This window comes from Rhinoderma darwinii, chromosome 5 (assembly GCF_050947455.1).
Source record: "Rhinoderma darwinii isolate aRhiDar2 chromosome 5, aRhiDar2.hap1, whole genome shotgun sequence".
NCBI lineage: Eukaryota > Metazoa > Chordata > Amphibia > Anura > Rhinodermatidae > Rhinoderma > Rhinoderma darwinii.
This window is the reverse complement of record NC_134691.1, coordinates 316,475,447-316,496,493: the sequence shown is the minus strand read 5'-3', so window position 1 is coordinate 316,496,493 and position 21,047 is coordinate 316,475,447. Positions and strand designations below refer to the sequence as shown.

The 21,047-nt window shown below is 42.5% G+C and overlaps 1 protein-coding gene and 1 long non-coding RNA gene across 3 annotated transcripts in view; one reads left to right on the top strand and one right to left on the bottom strand.

The window, feature by feature from the left end:
* Nucleotides 1–21,047, bottom strand: part of MPP7 (MAGUK p55 scaffold protein 7) — a 304,195-nt gene that overhangs the window by 14,412 nt on the left and 268,736 nt on the right. For both annotated transcript variants that reach the window (XM_075827506.1, XM_075827508.1), the window contains exons 14-16: nt 16,456–16,536; nt 4,470–4,563; nt 2,139–2,247 (exon numbers count right to left, since the gene is read on the bottom strand). In XM_075827506.1, the coding sequence (XP_075683621.1) occupies nt 2,139–2,247; nt 4,470–4,563; nt 16,456–16,536 (284 nt within the window). The remainder of the gene's footprint in view (nt 1–2,138; nt 2,248–4,469; nt 4,564–16,455; nt 16,537–21,047) is intronic.
* Nucleotides 1–21,047, top strand: part of LOC142652078 (uncharacterized) — a 137,447-nt gene that overhangs the window by 99,941 nt on the left and 16,459 nt on the right. The gene's annotated exons all lie outside the window — the stretch shown is intronic.

Genomic DNA, 21,047 nt, shown 5'->3' with positions numbered 1-21,047 from the left:
CATTCGATAGGTCATCAGTTGTCCGGTAGTGGACAACCCCTTTAAATAAAGAACGTACATATTAGTTTTTATGTAAGTTCTCAGTGCTTCATATGCGACAACCTATAGTAGATCTCCCGAAACAGCTGTTTAAAAAGCCATGAGCAACACAGAAATGTTCAGTTGATTTGCCTTAAAAGAACCCGGTGTCCTGCCGAACATTAATAACATCCGATACTTGGCTTTACTGCATTTAGGCAGAAGATAAAGCTGAGAAATAGAGTGAAAACGCCTTTCAGTCACCACAAGTGTCTGCAGAATGTTACAGGAGAGGAGATTGCTGGAGTCTCATTGTTTCTTGAATCTGAGGAGGAGGTCATCCACCCTGTGAGCTTTGTCAAATAAATGTAGTGAATGAATTCCTCTAAAACGTGTCACCTGCAGCATTAATCCACAAAACACTCTTTAGTACTTTCCAAGATTAAATAGACATGTTCTTCCCGAAAGTATCTGGCCAGGTCAGGACACGGTGTTCTTCTAGACTAAGTCAGCAAAAACGGATCATTTTTAAGAAACTGACAATTATTACTATTGCATCCCATTAGTTACAGCGGTTGTCTCATCACAGACAAACCCTTTAATAGATGAGCTATGGTGATCTGCTGCAGGTCCGGCTCCTGAGACCCCAGTCAGCAAGCTGTTGCCAATAGATTCCCATGTTAAAAAAACATATACGCTTAAAGGCTATGCAAACCTTTCTTCTTTTTTTTTTTACTAAAACAGCATATTTTTAGTGTTTTGTGCAACTTTGTAATTTATTTTTATTAAAAATAATTTTTTCTTTAGATACAGCTGCTTCGTATTCTGTATACAGAGCAGCGGTATTGTGCGCTCAAACCTGAATTCATCAGGTCAGCGAGACTGATGGTTTCAGGGACGGCGGGTCCTGTGTGTCTCTGACTCGCAAGATCCAGAGGTTTTCGATCACATCTAAGTTCATAACTTAGATGTGATCGGTAACAGGTGGATCCTGTGTGGACCCGCTGTCACCAAAGCAGTCGGTCCTGACGGATTCAGGTTTCAACGCAAGATACAGCTGCTCTGTATACAGGATCAATAGAAGCTGTATCTCAAAAAGTCAAAATAATTTTTGAGTAAAAAAAAATTACAAATTTGGACAAAACAAAAAAAAACAGTTTTAGTGAAAAAAAAAAAAGCTTCAAAAAGGTTTACATAGCCTTGAACGTATACATTTTTTTATTTTTTTTTACTAGGTGGCTGTGACAGATGCTTTTGAAGGATGCCATCCTTCATTCTTAGACTCCTATTTAAAAAATTTTTTTATATGTTAGAGTATGTTTTTTTTTTACTGGATGCGGCAAGATAGTATTGAATTGGTATCATGAAAAATGGTATAATTTAGGCATGACTTTTTTTCAGTCTGCTGTACACACAATCTAGTGCCCCATGTTTTTTTTTTGTTTGCTTTTACATTACATAAAACTTTAAAGCTAACAGTAATTAGTGTGAATCATGTTAGGATCCAAATATGACTAATGCAAGGTGTGCACCATATGGGCAAAAGATGAAAACAACTTCCAAATTATTAACATACATTTTTGTTATATTATTATAGTTATAAGGCATGTGTGAATAAAGTCTGGAGGTGGAGTCTGATATTTACCAGCTGCTCATTCAAGTTTACTTGCCCTTGCTGCTAGCCCTCTTCTATACACATACAGTATACATTACTGTGGTACATTGAGGTATAAATAGATACATATCATTAAAAACCACAGAAGCATCTTTACTTCTTAAACAGGTTGTCTGAGATGAGAAAAAAATGAAACAGTGCCACTCTTTTACATGGCTGTGTCTGGTATTGCAGTATTCAAGTTATTGAGGCTAGGCAGCAATAACAGACACAGCCCATGGATAGCAGTGGCACGGCTTCAGAAATAAAAGCAGACCCTTCTTTTGATCCTATACAACCCTTTTAATGTTTGCCTGGCCAAAAACAAAGCATGCAAAATTTCCCAGATATGAGTGTAGGTTCACCAAAGGTGTAATAATAGAGCATGGTGACTGGAACGGCACCGTAAGGTAAAGACAATGCAGGTCCAACCTAATTCTGTATGTGCATTTTCAGTGCTACTTACATGAGGTTGTATATCCAGCAGGCATACTTTATTCTTTGCCAGGACAGAACGCACAGAGTCCATGCTTGTGCCGTAGTAATTGTTTTTATATTCGCCGTACTCAATAAACCTGATCAAATGAAAGGCGAAAAAAAAATTATTCTCCATAGGAAAAAGGGAACAATGGTAAATACTTCATAAGGTTAAATTAGAAGCAGAAGGATTGCTATGTTATCTTCCCTTGTTTTAGAAGAAATAGTAGTTCTGCCAAGTCCATTATATATCATTTTTTGAACATATATATAGATATATATAAAGCTTGTATTTTACATTTCAAAATCACTAACACCTGCTAGTATTACAGCTAACCGGCAAAGAAAAAACACTTCAGCCTAAGAGCCCACTAATGTTTTCCATCACCTCTTTGTCTGAGCTAATGCTATGCAATAAAACACTGGAGAAGTTAAACAATTGAAACTACTGAAATTTCATTGCACGGTGAGGTATAGCTGCCTGGGGTTGCCAATATCTAAAGCGGGAAGGCTTTGTCACTGTTGACAGAGAAAAGATGGTAGATTATCCGCCATAAACGCTTATCTGCTGCTTAAAAACCAAAACAAGATAACTTAAAATATTAAGCACATGAGCTACGGACCCTCCTGCCAATCACAATCTGGGTCACCGGCAGGTGATCTACGGCGGGCCAAAATAATTAGATTTTGCATGGCCGAATTCCATGAGCCATACCTTTTTGTCATTTTCCATCGTAGCCATATGTGGGCTTGTTTTTTGTGGGAGGAGAAGGAGTTTTTAAATCGGCACAATTTTTGCGTACATGGAACTTATTACTTTTTTTGGTGGTAGGGGGAGATGGAATAAAAAATCAATTTAGCCATTCACCATGCAGTTTAAATAGGGTGTTAACATTATTGTTTAGGCCATTACGATCGCGTCAATACCACTTATGTGTAATTAATTTTTATTTTATTTTTTATACTTTTACAGAATAAAACAACTTTTTATGGAAAACTTTTTGCTCTTTTTAATTTACTTTATTTACCTATATATAATTTTTCCTTTTAGTGCCACTATGGAACTTCACGAAGCGATCCTCTGATATAATGCTTTGGTATACTGTCACGGCCTAAAAAGCATATAGCCATGGCAGGCTTGGGGGCCTTTGTTAGGCTCCTGGCCGATGTGGCCACCCACAGGTGTCCGGTAATCGCTATCGACCCGTGGACGACAGAGGGAGGCCTTTCCCTCTGTTAAACGGCCTAAATACAGCAGTTGCTATTGACAACGGCATTTAAGAGGTAAACGTCCGGAATCTAAGTTCTCTACAATCCCGACCGTTGCAGCTAGAGCTCGGCTATCAGTCACACCTAGGTTATCATGGTGATCGTGCGGACACAGCTTTCGTGCTTGTGCGATCACCATGATGTATATGTACGTCGGGATGTGTGAAAGGGACCCTTCCTGTGATGTACCTGTACGTGATAATGTAGGAAGGGGTTAATGACCTGAACTTGGTTATACTGATTCTGATAAGCACTACAACTTAGATGAATGTTTCATGCAAAGAATCTAGTAGGAAAATGTGAAGAAAGTTAGGGTTAATTTTAAGCACTTTAAGACGAGCAATTAAACCAAGCACCTTGCCCTACTTTTAACTACTTGTTAATCTTAAAAATCAAAGAAGAAAGCGCCTCATGGTGCAGAAATCCCAACAACAAGGAAGAACACGATAAAGGTGTAAAAGTGACCCTCACCTGAGGTGGTTGTGCGATGTCCAGGCACAACTCTGATTATATGCAAGGAATTATGTAGTTGCAGCTACTTCCTATCCGGTGGGACTGCAAGGCTCCACCGTGTACTTTTGCTTTAGATACAGGAAAATTGGGAAGTCAATTAGCGCTACTTCATCAAGAGGAAAGAAGTCATCAAACTCGTTAATCATAGTTTCAGTGTTTAATAGGGTGACGCGTTTCGACAATGAATAGGTGTCTTCATCAGACCATTTGTATTAAAAACTGAAACTACGATTAACGAGTTTGATGACTTCTTTCCTCTTGATGAAGTAGCGCTAATTGACTTGCCAATTTTTCTGTATCTAATCACCAAGTCAAATTAGTCCTTTTAACACGGTACCAACAGTCCTGTATTGAGAACACCTTCATAAATAATGCATAAGGCGGGAGAACATCCATAAAGCCATGGCAAGTTTGGCAAGATCCCGTGTAAGACACAACTAACTATTGCTGAGTCTGTTGCTCTCATGTTACATGGACTCACTTCTAGTGAATGTAAGGACTCTTCCCACTGCTTGTCCTGTAGTGATAAGACACTTACTTGTTATTGTGTATGTCGGTTTCAAACAAGTGTTTAGAAGTAAAGCTATATTCCACGCCGTCACACTCCTGGCTCCTCTTTCCTCTTGTTGTATCTGTCATTAGAGATGGAGACAGATGTAAGCAACAGAACTGAAAACATATATATTGTGCCAGGTACTATGCAATGTCTAATGCTACAGTCTGCGGCTATATCATGTGTGTGTTCATCCGTTATCCTTAAAAATTAGTGTGAGGTATAGCATAAAAGGCCTTTAACCCCTTGCCGCTGCAGACATGTTTCAGTTTTTCATTTTTGTTTTTGGCTTCCCTGCTCTACAAAAGTCATAACTTTTTTATTTGTCCGCCGACATAGTTTTAAGGCGGCTTGTTTTTTGTGAGAAGCCATACAAGTTGTAGTTTTTTTAATGGCACCATTTAATAACCCAGATAACGTTCTAGGAAACTGAAAAGAAAAATTCTGAGCGCGATTCCTCCTCTGTTTTTGGCTTTCATTTTTAGGGCATTCACGGTGTGGTAAAAATGACTAACTTTATTCTGCTGGTCAATTCGATTACGGTGATACCAAATTTATATATTTTTTTTTTCTAATGTACTATTTTTACAAAAAAAAAACTATTTGTTAAAAAAAAAAATTTGCCTTGCTATATTCTGGGAGCCAGAACTCTTTATTTTTTTGTCGATGGAGCGGTGTGAGGGATTGTTTCCTTGCGGGGCCAACTGTAGTTTTTACTTGTACCATTTTTTATTCCATTCCAACAGCAATTCCGATGCTTTTTTATTTCTTTGGCGTTCAAAGAACTAATAATTTAAAAAAAAAATTATATTGTAATAGTTTGAACTATGAGGGATGTGGCGATATAAAATGGAGAAAGGTTGTTTGTTTTTTTTTGAACTTCTAATCGTTTTTTTTTGAACTTCTAATATTTTTGTACAAAATTTTGTTTAACGTTTTTTTAATTTTGTTTTGTTCCCCTAAGGGACTTGAACAAGCGATCGTTAGATCGCTGGTACTATATACTGCAAAACCTATGTATTGCAGTGTATTTTAATTTTTACCAGCTCCTATTAACCTTTTTAGGATGAGGCTACTTTTTGCTTTTTCACTCCCCCCCCCCTTCCAATGGAGTGGTGTGAAGGTCTATTTTTTGCAGGAGGAGTTGTAGTTTCTATTGGCACTTTATAAAGTACCATTTAATGTACTGGGAAACTGAAACCAATTCTTTGTGGGGTGGAATTGGAAAAACTGCGAATCCGCCATTGTTTTTTGTGTTTCATTTTTACCGTGCGATAAAAACGACAACTTAACTTTATTCTGTGGCTCAATACGATTATGGCGATATCAAATTGATATAGTTTGTTTTATTTATTACTACTTTACAAAGGAAAAAAACGATACGTTAAAAAAAAAAATTGTTTTGCGTCACCACATTCTGACAGCCATAACTTTGTAAATTTTTTTTGTCGATTGAGCGGTGTGAGGGCTTATTTTTTTGCGGGACAAGCTGTCGTTTTTATTAGTATGTCCAACTTTTTTTTTTAGCACCAAGGTAACCCAAAAAGTGATTCCAGCGTTTGACTTTTTTTTTCCGGCGTTCATCCAGCGAGTTAAATAATGTTATGGATGTGGTGATACCAATTTTTTTTTTTTTTTTTCCTGTCACCCGCAGCGTATGGAGCGGGCTCAGTGTGTGAGCCCGCTTCATACTTCAACCCCCGCACCAGGACGTGCAGTTATGTCCAGATAAATAAAGGGGTTATCCGTGTGTTTTAAAATTTTAGCAGGAGGGAAGGGGAGGATGTAAAAAAAAAAATAAAGTAACAGGTACTCGCCCTTTAAAATGCCCCCGTTCCAGCGCTGACGTCCCATTTGCCACCTTTCCTGTCCCAGAAGCTCCTGTAGCGTTCACATGCTTGTGCAGCCTCAAGACCGATGAACAGCACGTGTCCATTGCAGGAGCTTCTGAGTCCAGAGCGGCGGTGAACGGGATGTCAGCGCTGGAACGATGTGTCAGAGCTGGAAAAGGGGCATTTCAAAGAGTTACTACCTGTTAGTTTATTATTTTATACCCTGCCCTTTTGCTACATTTTTAAATTCCCGGATAACACGTTTAAGCCCTGCCTCTGGCCGCATTGGTCCCCGCGAAGAGCCAATAAGTTGTCATGACAGCCGGGGGCCTAGTGAAGACCCCCAGGTCTGCCATGTTGGTCCTTCTATTAAATGTATTTATTTATTTCTGTTACTTATATATCCTAGAGAGCTGAACAGAGGATATCTAAATTCCCCATCTGTATGTTTTTGGGGTGTGGTAGGAAACTGGATTACCTGGAGGAAACCCACACAAACACGGGGAGAGCATACAAACACCATGTAGATGTTGCCCTTTGGATTTGAACCCAGGATGCCACTGCTAACCACTGATCCACCGTGCTGCCCAATAAGAGATCATAAAATACACGATACGCTGCATTGCATAAGTAACAGTTTATTGTGCAAGCGATCTATTAATAGCATGTTTAGGTCACCTTTAACATTTTTGGGAAAGTTTTGAATATATAAAACAAAAAAGAAATAAATCAAAACTTAAACTAGTAAAAAAAAAAAAAAAAGAAACATTGGTGTATGGCTGCATCCGTAAAAGGCTGAACTATTATAATATTATCCCATGCAGTGAATGCTGTAAAAAAAAAAAAAGAAAAGAAAAGTACAGAATTGCTGTTTTTTTGTTATCAACTTGCATCCCCCCCACAAAAAAAAAAAAAGATATAAAAGTTGTATGTATCCCAAATGGTAGTAATAAAAACTACAGCTCGACCTGCAAAATTCAAGCCCTCCCACAGCTCCATCGACAGAAGAATTTTAAAACAAATATTGGGTCTCAGAATATGGCGATCCATTCCAATTTTTTGGGGAAAAGTAGTAAAACCTTTAAAAAAAATACAGTATAAAAATGGTATTTCCATTATCGTATTGACCCACAGAATAAAGTAAACATGTCACTTTTTCCGCACGGTGAATGCCGTAAAAACAAACCCCCAAAAAACAATGGAGGAATTGCCGGGTTTTTTTTCCATTCCACCCCACAAAATAATTTTTAAACGCTTGTTAGTACATTATGTGGTACATTAAATAGTGCCATTAAAAACTACAACTCGTCCCGCATGTAACGAAAAGTTGGGGGGGAAAATACAAAAAAACTAAAAATAAAATAAAAATACTGCCGGCAAGAAGGGGTTAATCAGATTTAATCTAAAAACCACGATACAAAACTTGTACAAAGTTTTTCCCAATTCCACCCCACAAAAATCATATCGGCCCCTAAAAGGCGTACAGCCCTTACATTGTACACCATACAGTTCCTGAAACAGCTGTAATAGAATGAGACTGTTTCAATGTATATTGTAAAAAAAAATAAAAGCTAGCCTACATTTATTAGATGACTTTAATCTGGTTTTGTCATAATGGGGTATTTTTTCCATCTTTTGTCCATGCGGATTTCCAATGCGTTCGCTTGCAGCCGGCTGATGGGATCTAATTGACAACAGAGGCTGAGCTCCCTATGGGATAACATATGTTAACCTGCATTAAACCCTCAGCCTCCTGTGGAGGACAGAAAGGTTAAAATCCCTTAGAGGAAATCATCTTTATAAGTACGTCTCAAACAGAACATTTTAACACATGTATGGGATGGGAGTGAGACCGGTGTAGACTGTTAAAGATGTACTCATCTGTCAGACAGCTCACTAAAGGAAAGGGCCGAGTGTCACACATGTGCGTTCTGAGATACAGACAAGTTTCATCTTACTATGTCAACTTCCACCTTCAAATTAAACCACTACTGAACATGTGTGACGGCCGCATAGTGGGGGCAGAACCAGGACGACGGCAGTAATGACGGCTCGCAAATGTCAAAGTAATTACTTAAATGTCCTATTTTACAGATGACTTGATTACAGATTGCTGGTGGGAAAAGGGAAAAGAAAGGCTAAAACATGCAAGGCCTTACTCGTACAGTACTTGGGCATTAATGGCTTTACTTTTGGGCAACTTTGCCCAGATTGTGTGTCGTTATAAACCAGGCCAATTTACAAAATAATTTTCCCCCTTTTGGCCTGGTTAGAGGAGTGGCTGTCGGCTCGAAAAATGCTCCACGAGTTAGGCCTAATTCACACGACTGTGTTTTTTTTGTCCGTGTGCTAACCGCAATGTTGCGTGTAGCACACAGAACCATTCATTTATATGGCCCCATGCGCACGACCATGATGTTCATGAATTCATGTTACGGCCTCAAAATGTCAGGACATGTAATTTTACTGTCCATATTTGCAGATCATGTGACCTACTCAGGGGGTTTGGACAAACTGCTGATATCAATTTCAGCCTTCCATTTTTTTTGAGGATCCGTGAATACTGATGACGCACGAACAAAATACAGACAATGGATCCATGGTTTTGTGGACCACAAAATCAGCACTGTCATGTGCATTAGGCCTAAAGCAGAACCTTTTGCTGATGCCCACAGTGAGGCGAAGCTAGTGCTTTGCCCACAATAATGCAGGGCAGGATGGGGAATGCAGCGCACAGGGGCTAATCACAAGCACAGTTTAAACTAATAAATTGGGGTGGTATTTGCTATTTCATTGTATATTACCTAAACCATGTGGGCCTGGGGTGGGTAATTGTTTTTTTTTCTATATAAATTGTTTCATATATATTTGCAGTAATTTTCAGTTTTTCATTATATTTTCTTAATTTTTTTTCTATTTTATAGATAAGCGCTCTCGGCATCTTATCCGTTAGTATTATCAGTAGTAGATCTGCCCATTTTTTATTTATTAAACAAACCACTTTCTAAAACCCCTGCTGGCAGGGCCGGTCTCAGCACCCAGCAAACCCGGGCAAGTGCCGGGACCCGCTACCCTTGCGGGGGCCCACTCGGCCGCCGGGTGCTGACGCTGCCATCATGGTTCCTCCAGGAGTGGAATCCCCAGCCAGAGCGTTGCCGACGCTCTGGCCAGGGATTCCGCTTCAGGAGTTCCTGATGTCACTATCCATATATGGTCAGTGACATCAGGGGCTCCTCCTGAAGCATAATCCTTGCTAGAGCGATGCTGATGCTCTGGCTGGGGATTCCGCTCCTGGAGAAGCCCGATGTCACTATCCATATCCATATATTCCACTCCTAGAGGGAGCCCTAATGGTGCTACCTACAGGCAGGGTGGCTGTGTGGCACTACCAGGGAGGGGGGCTGTGTGGCACTACATACATGGGTTTGTGTGTTACTACATACATGGGTTTGTGTGGCACTACCTACGTGGGGGGGGGGGGTTTTGCACTACCTACGTGGGGGAGTTGTGTGGCACTACCTACGTGAGGGGGTTTTGTGGCACTACCTACGAGGGGGCTGTGTGGCACTACCTACGAGGGGGGCTCTGTGGCACTACCTACGAGGGGGGCTCTGTGGCACTACCTACGAGGAGGGCTGTGTGGCCCTACCTACGGGGGGGTTGTGTGGCACTACCTACGGGGGGGTTGTGTGACACTACCTACGAGGGGGTGGTTGTGTGGCACTACCTATGTGGGGGGTGGTTGTGTGGCACTACCTATGTGGGGGGTGGTTGTGTGGCACTACCTATATGGGGGTGGTTGTGTGGCACTACCTATGTGGGGGGTGGTTGTGTGGCACTACCTATGTGGGGGGTGGTTGTGTGGCACTACCTATGTGGGGGGGGGGGGGTGGTTGTGTGGCACTACCTACGGGGGGGTTGTGTGGCACTACCTACGGGGGGGTTGTGTGGCACTACCTATGTGGGGGGTGGTTGTGTGGCACTACCTACGTGGGGGGTGGTTGTGTGGCACTACCTACGTGGGGGGTGGTTGTGCGGCACTACCTACGGGGGGGGTTGGTTGTGCGGCACTACCTACGTGGGGGGTGGTTGTGCGGCACTACCTACGGGGGGGGTTGGTTGTGCGGCACTACCTACGTGGGGGGTGGTTGTGCGCCACTACCTACGTGGGGGGGGGGTTGTGCGGCACTACCTACGTGGGGGGGGGGGGGTTGTGCGGCACTACCTACGTGGGGGGGGGGGGGGGTTGTGCGGCACTACCTACGTGGGGGGGGGTTGTGCGGCACTACCTACGTGGGGGGGGTTGTGCGACACTACCTACGTAGGGGGGACTGTGCGGCACTACCTACGTAGGGGGGACTGTGCGGCACTACCTACGAGGGGGACTGTGCGGCACTACCTACGAGGGGGACTGTGCGGCACTACCTACGAGGGGGACTGTGCGGCACTACCTACGAGGGGGACTGTGCGGCACTACCTACGAGGGGGACTGTGCGGCACTACCTACGAGGGGGACTGTGCGGCACTACCTACGAGGGGGACTGTGCGGCACTACCTACGAGGGGGACTGTGCGGCACTACCTACGAGGGGGACTGTGCGGCACTACCTACGAGGGGGACTGTGCGGCACTACCTACGAGGGGGACTGTGCGGCACTACCTACGAGGGGGACTGTGCGGCACTACCTACGAGGGGGACTGTGCGGCACTACCTACGAGGGGGACTGTGCGGCACTACCTACGAGGGGGACTGTGCGGCACTACCTACGAGGGGGACTGTGCGGCACTACCTACGAGGGGGACTGTGCGGCACTACCTACGAGGGGGACTGTGCGGCACTACCTACGAGGGGGACTGTCCGGCACTACCTACGAGGGGGACTGTGCGGCACTACCTACGAGGGGGACTGTGCGGCACTACCTACGAGGGGGACTGTGCGGCACTACCTACGAGGGGGACTGTGCGGCACTACCTACGAGGGGGACTGTGCGGCACTACCTACGAGGGGGACTGTGCGGCACTACCTACGAGGGGGACTGTGCGGCACTACCTACGAGGGGGACTGTGCGGCACTACCTACGAGGGGGACTGTGCGGCACTACCTACGAGGGGGACTGTGCGGCACTACCTACGAGGGGGACTGTGCGGCACTACCTACGAGGGGGACTGTGCGGCACTACCTACGAGGGGGACTGTGCGGCACTACCTACGAGGGGAACTGTGCGGCACTACCTACGAGGGGAACTGTGCGGCACTACCTACGAGGGGCACTGTGCGGCACTACCTACGAGGGGCACTGTGCGGCACTACCTACGAGGGGCACTGTGCGGCACTACCTACGAGGGGCACTGTGCGGCACTACCTACGAGGGGCACTGTGCGGCACTACCTACGAGGGGCACTAAATATATGGGGGCACTAAATATATGGGGGCACAAACTTGGGACCTAACTTCTATATGGGGGCAATAAGGGCCTAACATCTAAATGGGGGCAAAAACTGCCATTTTCTGCAGTTTTACTGCTGCCGTGAGCTCCCCCGCAAAAGGGGCCCACTGAGTCTGTCACCCAAGGGCCCACATAAACCTGGAGCCGGCCCTGCCTGCTGGTTCAGTGTCTGTGGAGCTCATGCTCTGCTGTGGTGCGCTGTAAGAGATGTGTACACAAAATGCACTGCACCAGACTATAGTGCATTATAATAACTTGGCTAAGCTGGTGTGGTTGTGTCTGTCAGCATGGCACTGATGGATTCCAAGGGAGATTAGCAGAACTTTTAGTGCAGCTGAAAATGTAGCTAAAGATCAGTACAAGAAAAGCAGAGTTATTAAACATTCTAGTTTGTCACTGTAATATAAAGTAAGTCTTCCCAATGGCTTTCTTCTTCAGGAAGCAGAATCACTGTTACAACAATGATTAATACAAGCAGCAATGTTTCATGCTGCTGTGAGGATGGCGTCTAGTTGCACAGCATGGAATATGTGCCCACTACAGTCATGGACTGGCATCTCATACACTAATATCACAAGAAGTACAAATAGAAACTGTTCATTGGTGTGAATAAGACCTCTGTGCATTATTGTATTTGTTTTATTGATTATTTATTATGTTCCCTAATTGTCTTCACTTTTATTGATTAAGTAAAAGGTTCACCATGCATTTTTGCAGATAGATTGTGGACCCATTCATTTCTATGGCCCCATGCACACCGCAACGGATCAGTGGTTTTGAGTACCGCAAAACCACTCCAGTCGTGTGAATGAGGCCTTTTTATTGTGTTTTTATTGCAGTTATGAAGCGCTTCTTAATTAGTTTAAAAACCACATGTGTTTTACTCAAATTTTACAATGCGGTTTTTGGCTGTGCAGCGATTACAGGTGAAGCACACCTGTAAGGGTATGTTCACAAACAGCGTAAACACTGCAGAATTCCCATCCGAAGATTCTACAGTGTTTTCGCAAGGGAAATTGACATGCTGCAGATTGAAAATCCGTACCGCAGGTCATATTACAGACGTGTTTTTGGCGGATTCATCTGCTTGCACTGCAATACGCTTTGGAATTCCCGTTGCGCATGGATTTACCCTAATAGCCACATCGGCGAAAACCGCATCGCCAAATGTCAATCTTGGGACAAACCCTTTAACACTAGGAGTGGTTCCAATATGATATACTATTATACGTAACATTTCCCATATTGTACCCTGCAGTCTTTGAGTAGACTAAATAGATTGCCATTTACAGCAATCTATAGTCTGCTCATGGGTTTGCAGAAAAATCGAAATGCCCTGCTTTCCTACATGTTATTATGCGTCATTCCTACAGCTAAAGAATGATATATAATAATAACAATATATTATGTGATTGGTATTTCAAAGTCATATCCTCATAATATCAAAAGAACATCTATAAATATAGGTCCTCGCGTGTCCGCTTCTGTCAAGGCATAAGTACCCTGCCCATGATTTACCAAATGCAGATCTGCCATCCTGGAGTCCAAGAAAGTTGGATGACAAGCCAAAAAAAAGCCAAACAAACAGCTAAATAGAACGCATTTTTGAAGGAAACCCCTTTATTAATCTAATATCTTTAGTGTACTCTAGAATCATCTTGGGTGCTCAGGCCCCCTTGCATGTGGCTTCCTAGTTGTTGGCAGCGGCAGATAATATTGTGCCCTAGTGGCATCAGGGATGTCAGAGTTACTACAACTTACTGTACCATAGTCATAGCTAACATTAGGGTAAGGGCCACATTACTCACTCATATCCGTAGTATTCTTTAATCGATTTTAATGATTAGTGTGGCTCAACATCACACGTCGTATAGGAAAGTAGCTTACGATCTACAAAGGGCTTAAACGGGTATCCCAGAATCATTAATCATCACCTATCCAAAGGACCCCCACAGATTACCAGAACGGGGGTCCTAAACCCGTTCCTCCTTACTGCTTAACCACAGTAAGGACGACATTGAAGGGATCGGCGACCAAGCAAGCGCGCTGCCGCTCTATTCAAATTCTATGTGAATGACGGAATGCGGCGCTTGTCTGGTTCCGTCATTTTCATGCACATTGAATGGAGCAGCAGGTGCATGCTTGACCGCCGCTACATTAAAGCTCCACCTCACCGCGGGGGGAGGGGGGGTTAGTGAGAAGGATCGGGGAGTTCAAAGCCCCCGTATCCTATGGATAGGTCATAATTTACCATTTATGGGAAAGCCCCTTTAAAACTCCAAGAGTTTGTAAGTTTGAGGCCCAAGAACTTTACGGTCTCGTACACACATTGGAAATTCTGCAACAAAGTTCAGTACAATGTAAGTCAATGAGGTTTTAACAAATGACATTCCCTCACAGCGTAAAAAATCTGCAGCAGATTCTAGACTCGTTGCTTTTTTTCAAATCCTGAGCATGCCCTATCTGCAATGCAATGAATGAAATCTACGGCTATATCTGCAACAAAATACGCATGTGACACGGATTGTCTTGGATTTTGGTGCGCATTTGTAGCCCATAATTTTTGCACGAAGTGTGAAGAACACCTGAAGGTTAAACCAAGTGGAAGCTTTTCTGCACTGTGGTTGCTATGGACAACAGTTGCACTTTTGCCTTTTGCGGTTTTCTCTATTTCATTACTAGCGATTCTGCATTTGTTTTTACAATTACACCATATTACTAGAGTGTCGTATAGATGTCTCACACCAGTAAGCTTAAGGGTTAAGAAACGCTTTGAAGCCTGAACTTCCAGCTTGATTAACTGTAAAACTTATTGCGGGGGAACTGCATTATTACACAGTGATCACTCCGGAGGATATTAAATAAATAGCTCAATCCGGAAAAGCGGTATCAAACCTTTTAATGCAGCAGCTGTGGCTTCGTATAAAGATCCGCCGGTTTATGGAACCTGGGCCCATTAATGTAATTGTGAAGCAAACCCTTTTACAGTGTGTTAAATGATTGCTTTATTTGTTTTGAAATTTTGTGACACTAGAAAATATTGAATCCCTTTAATTCCCGTGGGTCTCGTAAAGATGGCGCTGTCAATTTCTCCAAACATTAACGTAAATAATGAGAAATCCATAAAAAACTGAACCTAGATGGACGGAGCTGTCTGCTTGACCGGAACACCTTAAGCTGTGGTGTCGTGGTCCATCTCCTGCTCGCTTTAATGTAAAAGACATCAGGGAATACAGACTTGTACTCTAATCAAAGCCTTGGAAGCCATTAAATTGTTCCGGCTTTTCAGCTGCACTCATTTGAGACAACTTTTTATATCCTCATTGTCTATTAAAAATCAGATTTCCATCTTAAAACCAGGCAAAGCGGCCTTATTTATCAAAGTTTAGCAACAGAAGGCCTTGTTGCCTATAGCAACCAATCACGGTGCAGCTTTCATTTTTCTGGAGCCTGTTAAGTGATGAAAGCTGAACTCTGATTGGTTGCTATCAGAGGTATTGGGCCTGAGAAGCCTTAAGGCCTCTCTCCAAAATAAGAAGACTCCAGTATTATAAATGGCAGATGGTAGATGGGGAGCCTTGTTGCAGATTTTGCATTGGGGCCCAGGAGCTTCAAGTCATGCCTCTGGTTGCTATGGGCAACCAGACATTTTTTTCTGTCAGACAGTTGTGATAAATGAGGTCCACATTAAAGAGCGTTCCCACCTGAAACCCCCAAAAAAAAAATCAGACATTTTGCAGTTTATACCGGGGAATGCTGGTGACAACATGATGTCATCCATTTCAGCTCATCCATCTTTCCTAAAGTCCGGGATGGCAAATCGGCCTACGTATGCAATGTTATATTGTTTTAGAATTAAGCTGGTTTGACATTCAGGTGTCTGGGAAAAGTGAGTGACAAGTCCTGCGGGAGTTGTAATGGCGGCCTTGTTGTTTGTTACTTTCTTAGGGTCTACCTACACAGCGCGATCAAATTGCATCAAAAACAGGATATAACCGCTATGTGTGAATAAACCCTTAGGAACGTATATATTGAACAAAATCGAAGTAGAATTTTTGACAACTGGAGTTTGTATGTGACTTTTTAATCTGGTTATGTGCTAAATCACTGGCAGACATCAAAATACCAGTATTCCCCAACCAGATAAACGTGGCTCCCTGGACTCCTGTATGTGGCTTCCCCACTTGGCAAATTTAATTTGCTATTGTGCACCATTGACACGAGGTGTCTAAAAGCATTATGGTCAGAAACGGAAGCTTGGCAGGTAATTCCAGGCTAAGAACAATATGACTGGCACTACCTGTGCTGTCAGTCTGGACAAAAGATTGAATGACAATGTTATATTTGAATGCCAATGTTATATTTCAATGTGGATCTCGAGCTGAAAAAGGTTGGAGACTTGTACAAGTCAGAATCGAAGAAAATGGAAGGAAGTGACTACCAAACGAGGCACGCCACCCACTAATGAGAGGAAATATCAAAAATACACTTGTTTTTGTTGCTCTGCAAAGACCACAATATTACTAAAAAAACTGACTCGTGCCCACAAGAATTTGTTCTATCCCGAGCAGGAGGAATGTATGGCCACATGGGAAATACTTAAGTGTCTACCAGCAGTTACAATTTTCTGGGCACATCACATAGAAACCTATAACCTGCTTATAAAATAACAGACTGTGATGATAAGTACTTACGTGGCACAGTCACTCCATAGTGCTGGGTGTCGCTGATGAGGATTTTTCTCTTAAGTTCATTTAAGCCAACACCAACGGGTCCTAAAATTCAAGATAAGGTGTGTCAGTGTACAGCAAACCAAGATAAGGGTGCCCTGTGTTTTTGGCTGCGCGGTTCACGGCCGCTACATGTAAGGAAACCCTAATAGCACATACTACACTCATACACATTTGTATTATCTCTATAATATAATTAATAAAGTCAGCGTTTCTTATCATGCCACATTTTCAGCTCAGCAAACGATCCAGTACATTGCAAAGTCTTTGTACAAGCAAGGTGAGCGAGGCCTTCTTCCTTTAAAAGTATGAACACCTGTTGCTTGGTATTTGGATCATGTGCCAGGATCTAGTCGTGTACGGTCGGCCATCCTGTTATATCCATTATATACATATGCAGAAAATCAGTGTTAAATGACCCAAACATTTTCTAAATAAAATAGTTTTTATTGAGACATGATAAAAATACAGTTAATGGCATCAAAAATGGATTAAAATATAATTCCTCACAGTAAAGAAAATACTGAGTGGGCTACTGGCCATAACATCTATACCATACAGAAGTACATTGTAAATCAACAGCCATGGTGAGTCACATAACAAAAATAAACAACTGTGAAATAGACCATCAGAATCGATAGACAGAACTGGCAAGGTAGCCAAAAAATAATAGAATAGAAGTTGACAGACCATGCAGATATACAATGGGGTAAAGAGTAGCGATGTGCCAGGAGCCCACTTACACCCAACGCGTTTCGCCACCAGGCTTCGCCAGCTTTTCCCCCTGACGAAGCCTGGTATGGTATAGATGTTATGGCCAGTAGCCCACTCAGTATTTTCTTTACTGTGAGGAATTATATTTTAATCCATTTTTGATGCTATTAACTGTATTTTTATCATGTCTCAATAAAAACTATTTTATTTTGAAAATGTTTGTGTCATTTAACACTGATTTTCTGCATGTGTGTTTAAACTATGACTTTGGTGTTTGACCAAATTATTCTATTGAGGCACTTTTTTGGTGTTATTATAGCCATTATATAGTTGTATTAGGTTCTATTCAAATGTTACGACTTTCTAATTTACGTTGTGTTTCACATTTATTTTCAAGATCTCTGCTTGCTATCAGTGAATCGCAACCCCCTTGTTGACATACAGAGTCTTAAAGAGGTTTTCCAGCCAATAAAATTGATGGCCTTTTTGCTCACTGTGAATCATCGACACGCATTTAGTGGCGATTCACAGGTATTGCAGCCTTTTTTCCCATTCACTTTAATGGGAGAAAAGGCTGCAATACCTGTGAATCACCGCTAAATGCGTGTCGGAGATTCACAGAGAGCAAGTAGAAATGAAGGGGAAGCAGCGCTGGTACGAGCACGGCACCCTCTTCAAAACAGCTGATTGATGGGGTCCCAGGAGTCAGACCCCGACCCATCAGCTATTGATCGCCTATTCTGAGTATAGGCCATCAATTTTTACTGGCTGGAAAACCCCTTTAAAACCTGTACAGAGTTAATACTTCTCACAGTTGAGAGTTTGCTACAATTGTATCCAGTCTAGACAATGCTCTGTGATCGTTAACAGCCTGTATTCCGGGCTGATACGTTTGGAGATGTTTCCTCCTACTGCATTTAGCTCCCAGAGGATTGCCTAGCCTGGATACAACTGTAGCAAACTGATGTACTAGGTCTGTATGGGTTTTCAGCCCTTGTTTGTAAAAATATTGTATCCATTCACTGACAGCAAGCAGAGATCTTAAAAATGAAGGAATTGAAATGCAAAGTATGTTAGGAAAATGGCTAACTTTTCATTTTACAATTATTAAACTTTATTTACATAACTAGGTAACCCTAACTCTACATGTAAAAAACCCTATTTTTGTAATCTGTTAAAAGGGGGGATTTCAATCTTACACACATGGCATTTCCGCAAATCAAAGGTGTCTGATGCTTGCTGGGCTCTTTCTACAACTCTAATAGGAGGTTGTGCCCCCAACTATCATGGACTTCTGGCATAAGCCAGGGACGTAGCTAGATGGGGGGCTGGAAGGGTGTGTGTCCCGCATTCTAGGTGCTAATGGGGAGGGAGGGGAAGCGCAAGCAAGCCACTCTGCTTTGGACAAGGCATTTAGATAAAAGGGCTGGGATAGCAAACTAAATTGTTGCCACTCAAGTCTAGCTATTGTATGATTCTATAAACTATTAACTGGAAAGACAAACTAAACAGGGAGAAGGGAAAGATGGAAATCTGTGACATAGGGTTGAGGGGTTTGTACTACTAATTCTACAAACAATTTCTTGTAGAACTCATCATTACAAACCTATATAAAAAAATATATATATATTTTGCGGACACTAGTAATAAACAGCACTATAACCAGGGTGTCTATGGTAACAATATGAAAACTGATCTTAATTGCTTGCCGGTAACACTATTCTTGTAGTGTTTAGCATTGAAAAGCTAAAATTTTCTATATGGGACGCATATTCATTGGACAACTTTTCTGATTGTATCAAAATATTTGTGAATGTATTACGCTGTACAGATCAACAGTATATATTTGCACCTATGCCACCTTTACAAGAGCATGAGCTTTTTCTTACAAAAGAAAAATACGGGCACCAAAAAAAATGGTGGTGTTGCCTGTGACAACCAAATAAACTCAATGAGAAAAAAAACAACCAAAAAACAATAACATCTGGTCACAGGCAGCGGTCCTCTTCTAGAAAGTAGTATTTTTGTACATGACGCCCTGTATTTATACCTGTAGACATACATTTTCAAGGTTCCATCCTTGTCTTACAAAGTACACATAAATGAAAGATAAATACTAAAATTATTTAAAGTACAAATGTAGATCCCTCAACCTCCTCTCTCAACCTCCTGGCTCTTACAGAAATATGGCTAAACCTGTCTAAACACTGCTTCTCTTGCTGCTCTATCTTATGGTGGTCTCCCCCTCACGCCCCCAGACCAGAGAACAGGCAGGGTGGAAGAGTAGGTATACTTCTTTCCCCACACAGCAATTTGTAGGTCATTCCCCTGATCCTCTCACTCACATTCCCCTCCTTTGAAGTCCACAACCTTAGACTCGTTCACCCTTTTTCCCTCCAAGTGGCAGTTGTCTACCCCCCGGCTCACCCCGCCAATTCCTGGATCATTTTGCTGCTCGACTTCCACAATTTCTATCCTCTGGAACACCCACTCTCATCATGGGTGACTTCAAGATCCCCATTGATAACCCAATCTCTCCATCTGCCTCCCAGTTTCCACCCTAGGTCTGTCACAACTTACTAACTCTCCTGCACATGAAGACTTGCATTCGCTTGACCTGGTCTTCTTCCGTCTCTGCTCAGTTTCTGACTTTATTAACTCTCCTCTCTGACCACAACCTTCTCTCCTTTACTATCAAATATTCTCTGCCTCCTCAGGTCATGCCTATGTATCAGACATACAGAAATCTACATGCCATTAACACTCAGCAACTCATAGACAGTCTACAGTCCTCATTGTCCCCTATCTCTTCCCTCTCCTGTCCCAATCTGGCTGCCAAACTTTACAATAACAATCTCAAAAATGCATTGGATGAAGGAGCCCCCCCTACACTCCGAATCACCCAACAAAGACGACAACCCTGGCACACGCCCAGTGGCGGATTAAGAAGACCATGGGCCCTGGGCTGTTACCCAAACTTGGGCCCCCTTCTCCACCACCACCCTGCCGCGCCGTAACTATTGCTAACACTACCTAAACACTAGTACACAAAGTAGGCACATTATGCACAAAGTACACACAGTACACAAAGTAGGCACATTATGCACAAAGTAGGCACATTATGCACAAAGTACGCACATTATGCACAAAGTAAGGACATTATGCACAAAGTACCACATTATGCACAAAGTACGCACATTATGCACAAAGTAGACAAAGTAGGCACATTATGCACAAAGTACGCACATTATGCACAAAGTAAGGACATTATGCACAAAGTACGCACATTATGCACAAAGTACGCACAGTACACACATTATGCACAAAGTAGACAAAGTAGGCACATTATGCACAAAGTACGCACAGTACACAAAGTACCACATTATGCACAAAGTACGCACATTATGCACAAAGTAAGGACATTATGCACAAAGTAAGGACATTATGCACAAAGTAGGCACATTATGCACAAAGTAGGCACATTATGCACAAAGTAGGCACATTATGCACAAAGTACGCACAGTACACACATTATGCACAAAGTACACAAAGTAGGCACATTATGCACAAAGTAGGCACATTATGCACAAAGTACCACATTATGCACAAAGTACGCACATTATGCACAAAGTATGCACATTATGCACAAAGTACGCACATTATGCACAAAGTACGCACAGTACACACATTATGCACAAAGTACGCACAGTACAAAGTACGCACATTATGCACAAAGTACACAAAGTAGGCACATTATACACAAAGTATGCATAGTACACAAAGTACACACGAGTATGCACATTATACACAAAGTAGGCACATTATGCACAAAGTACGCACAT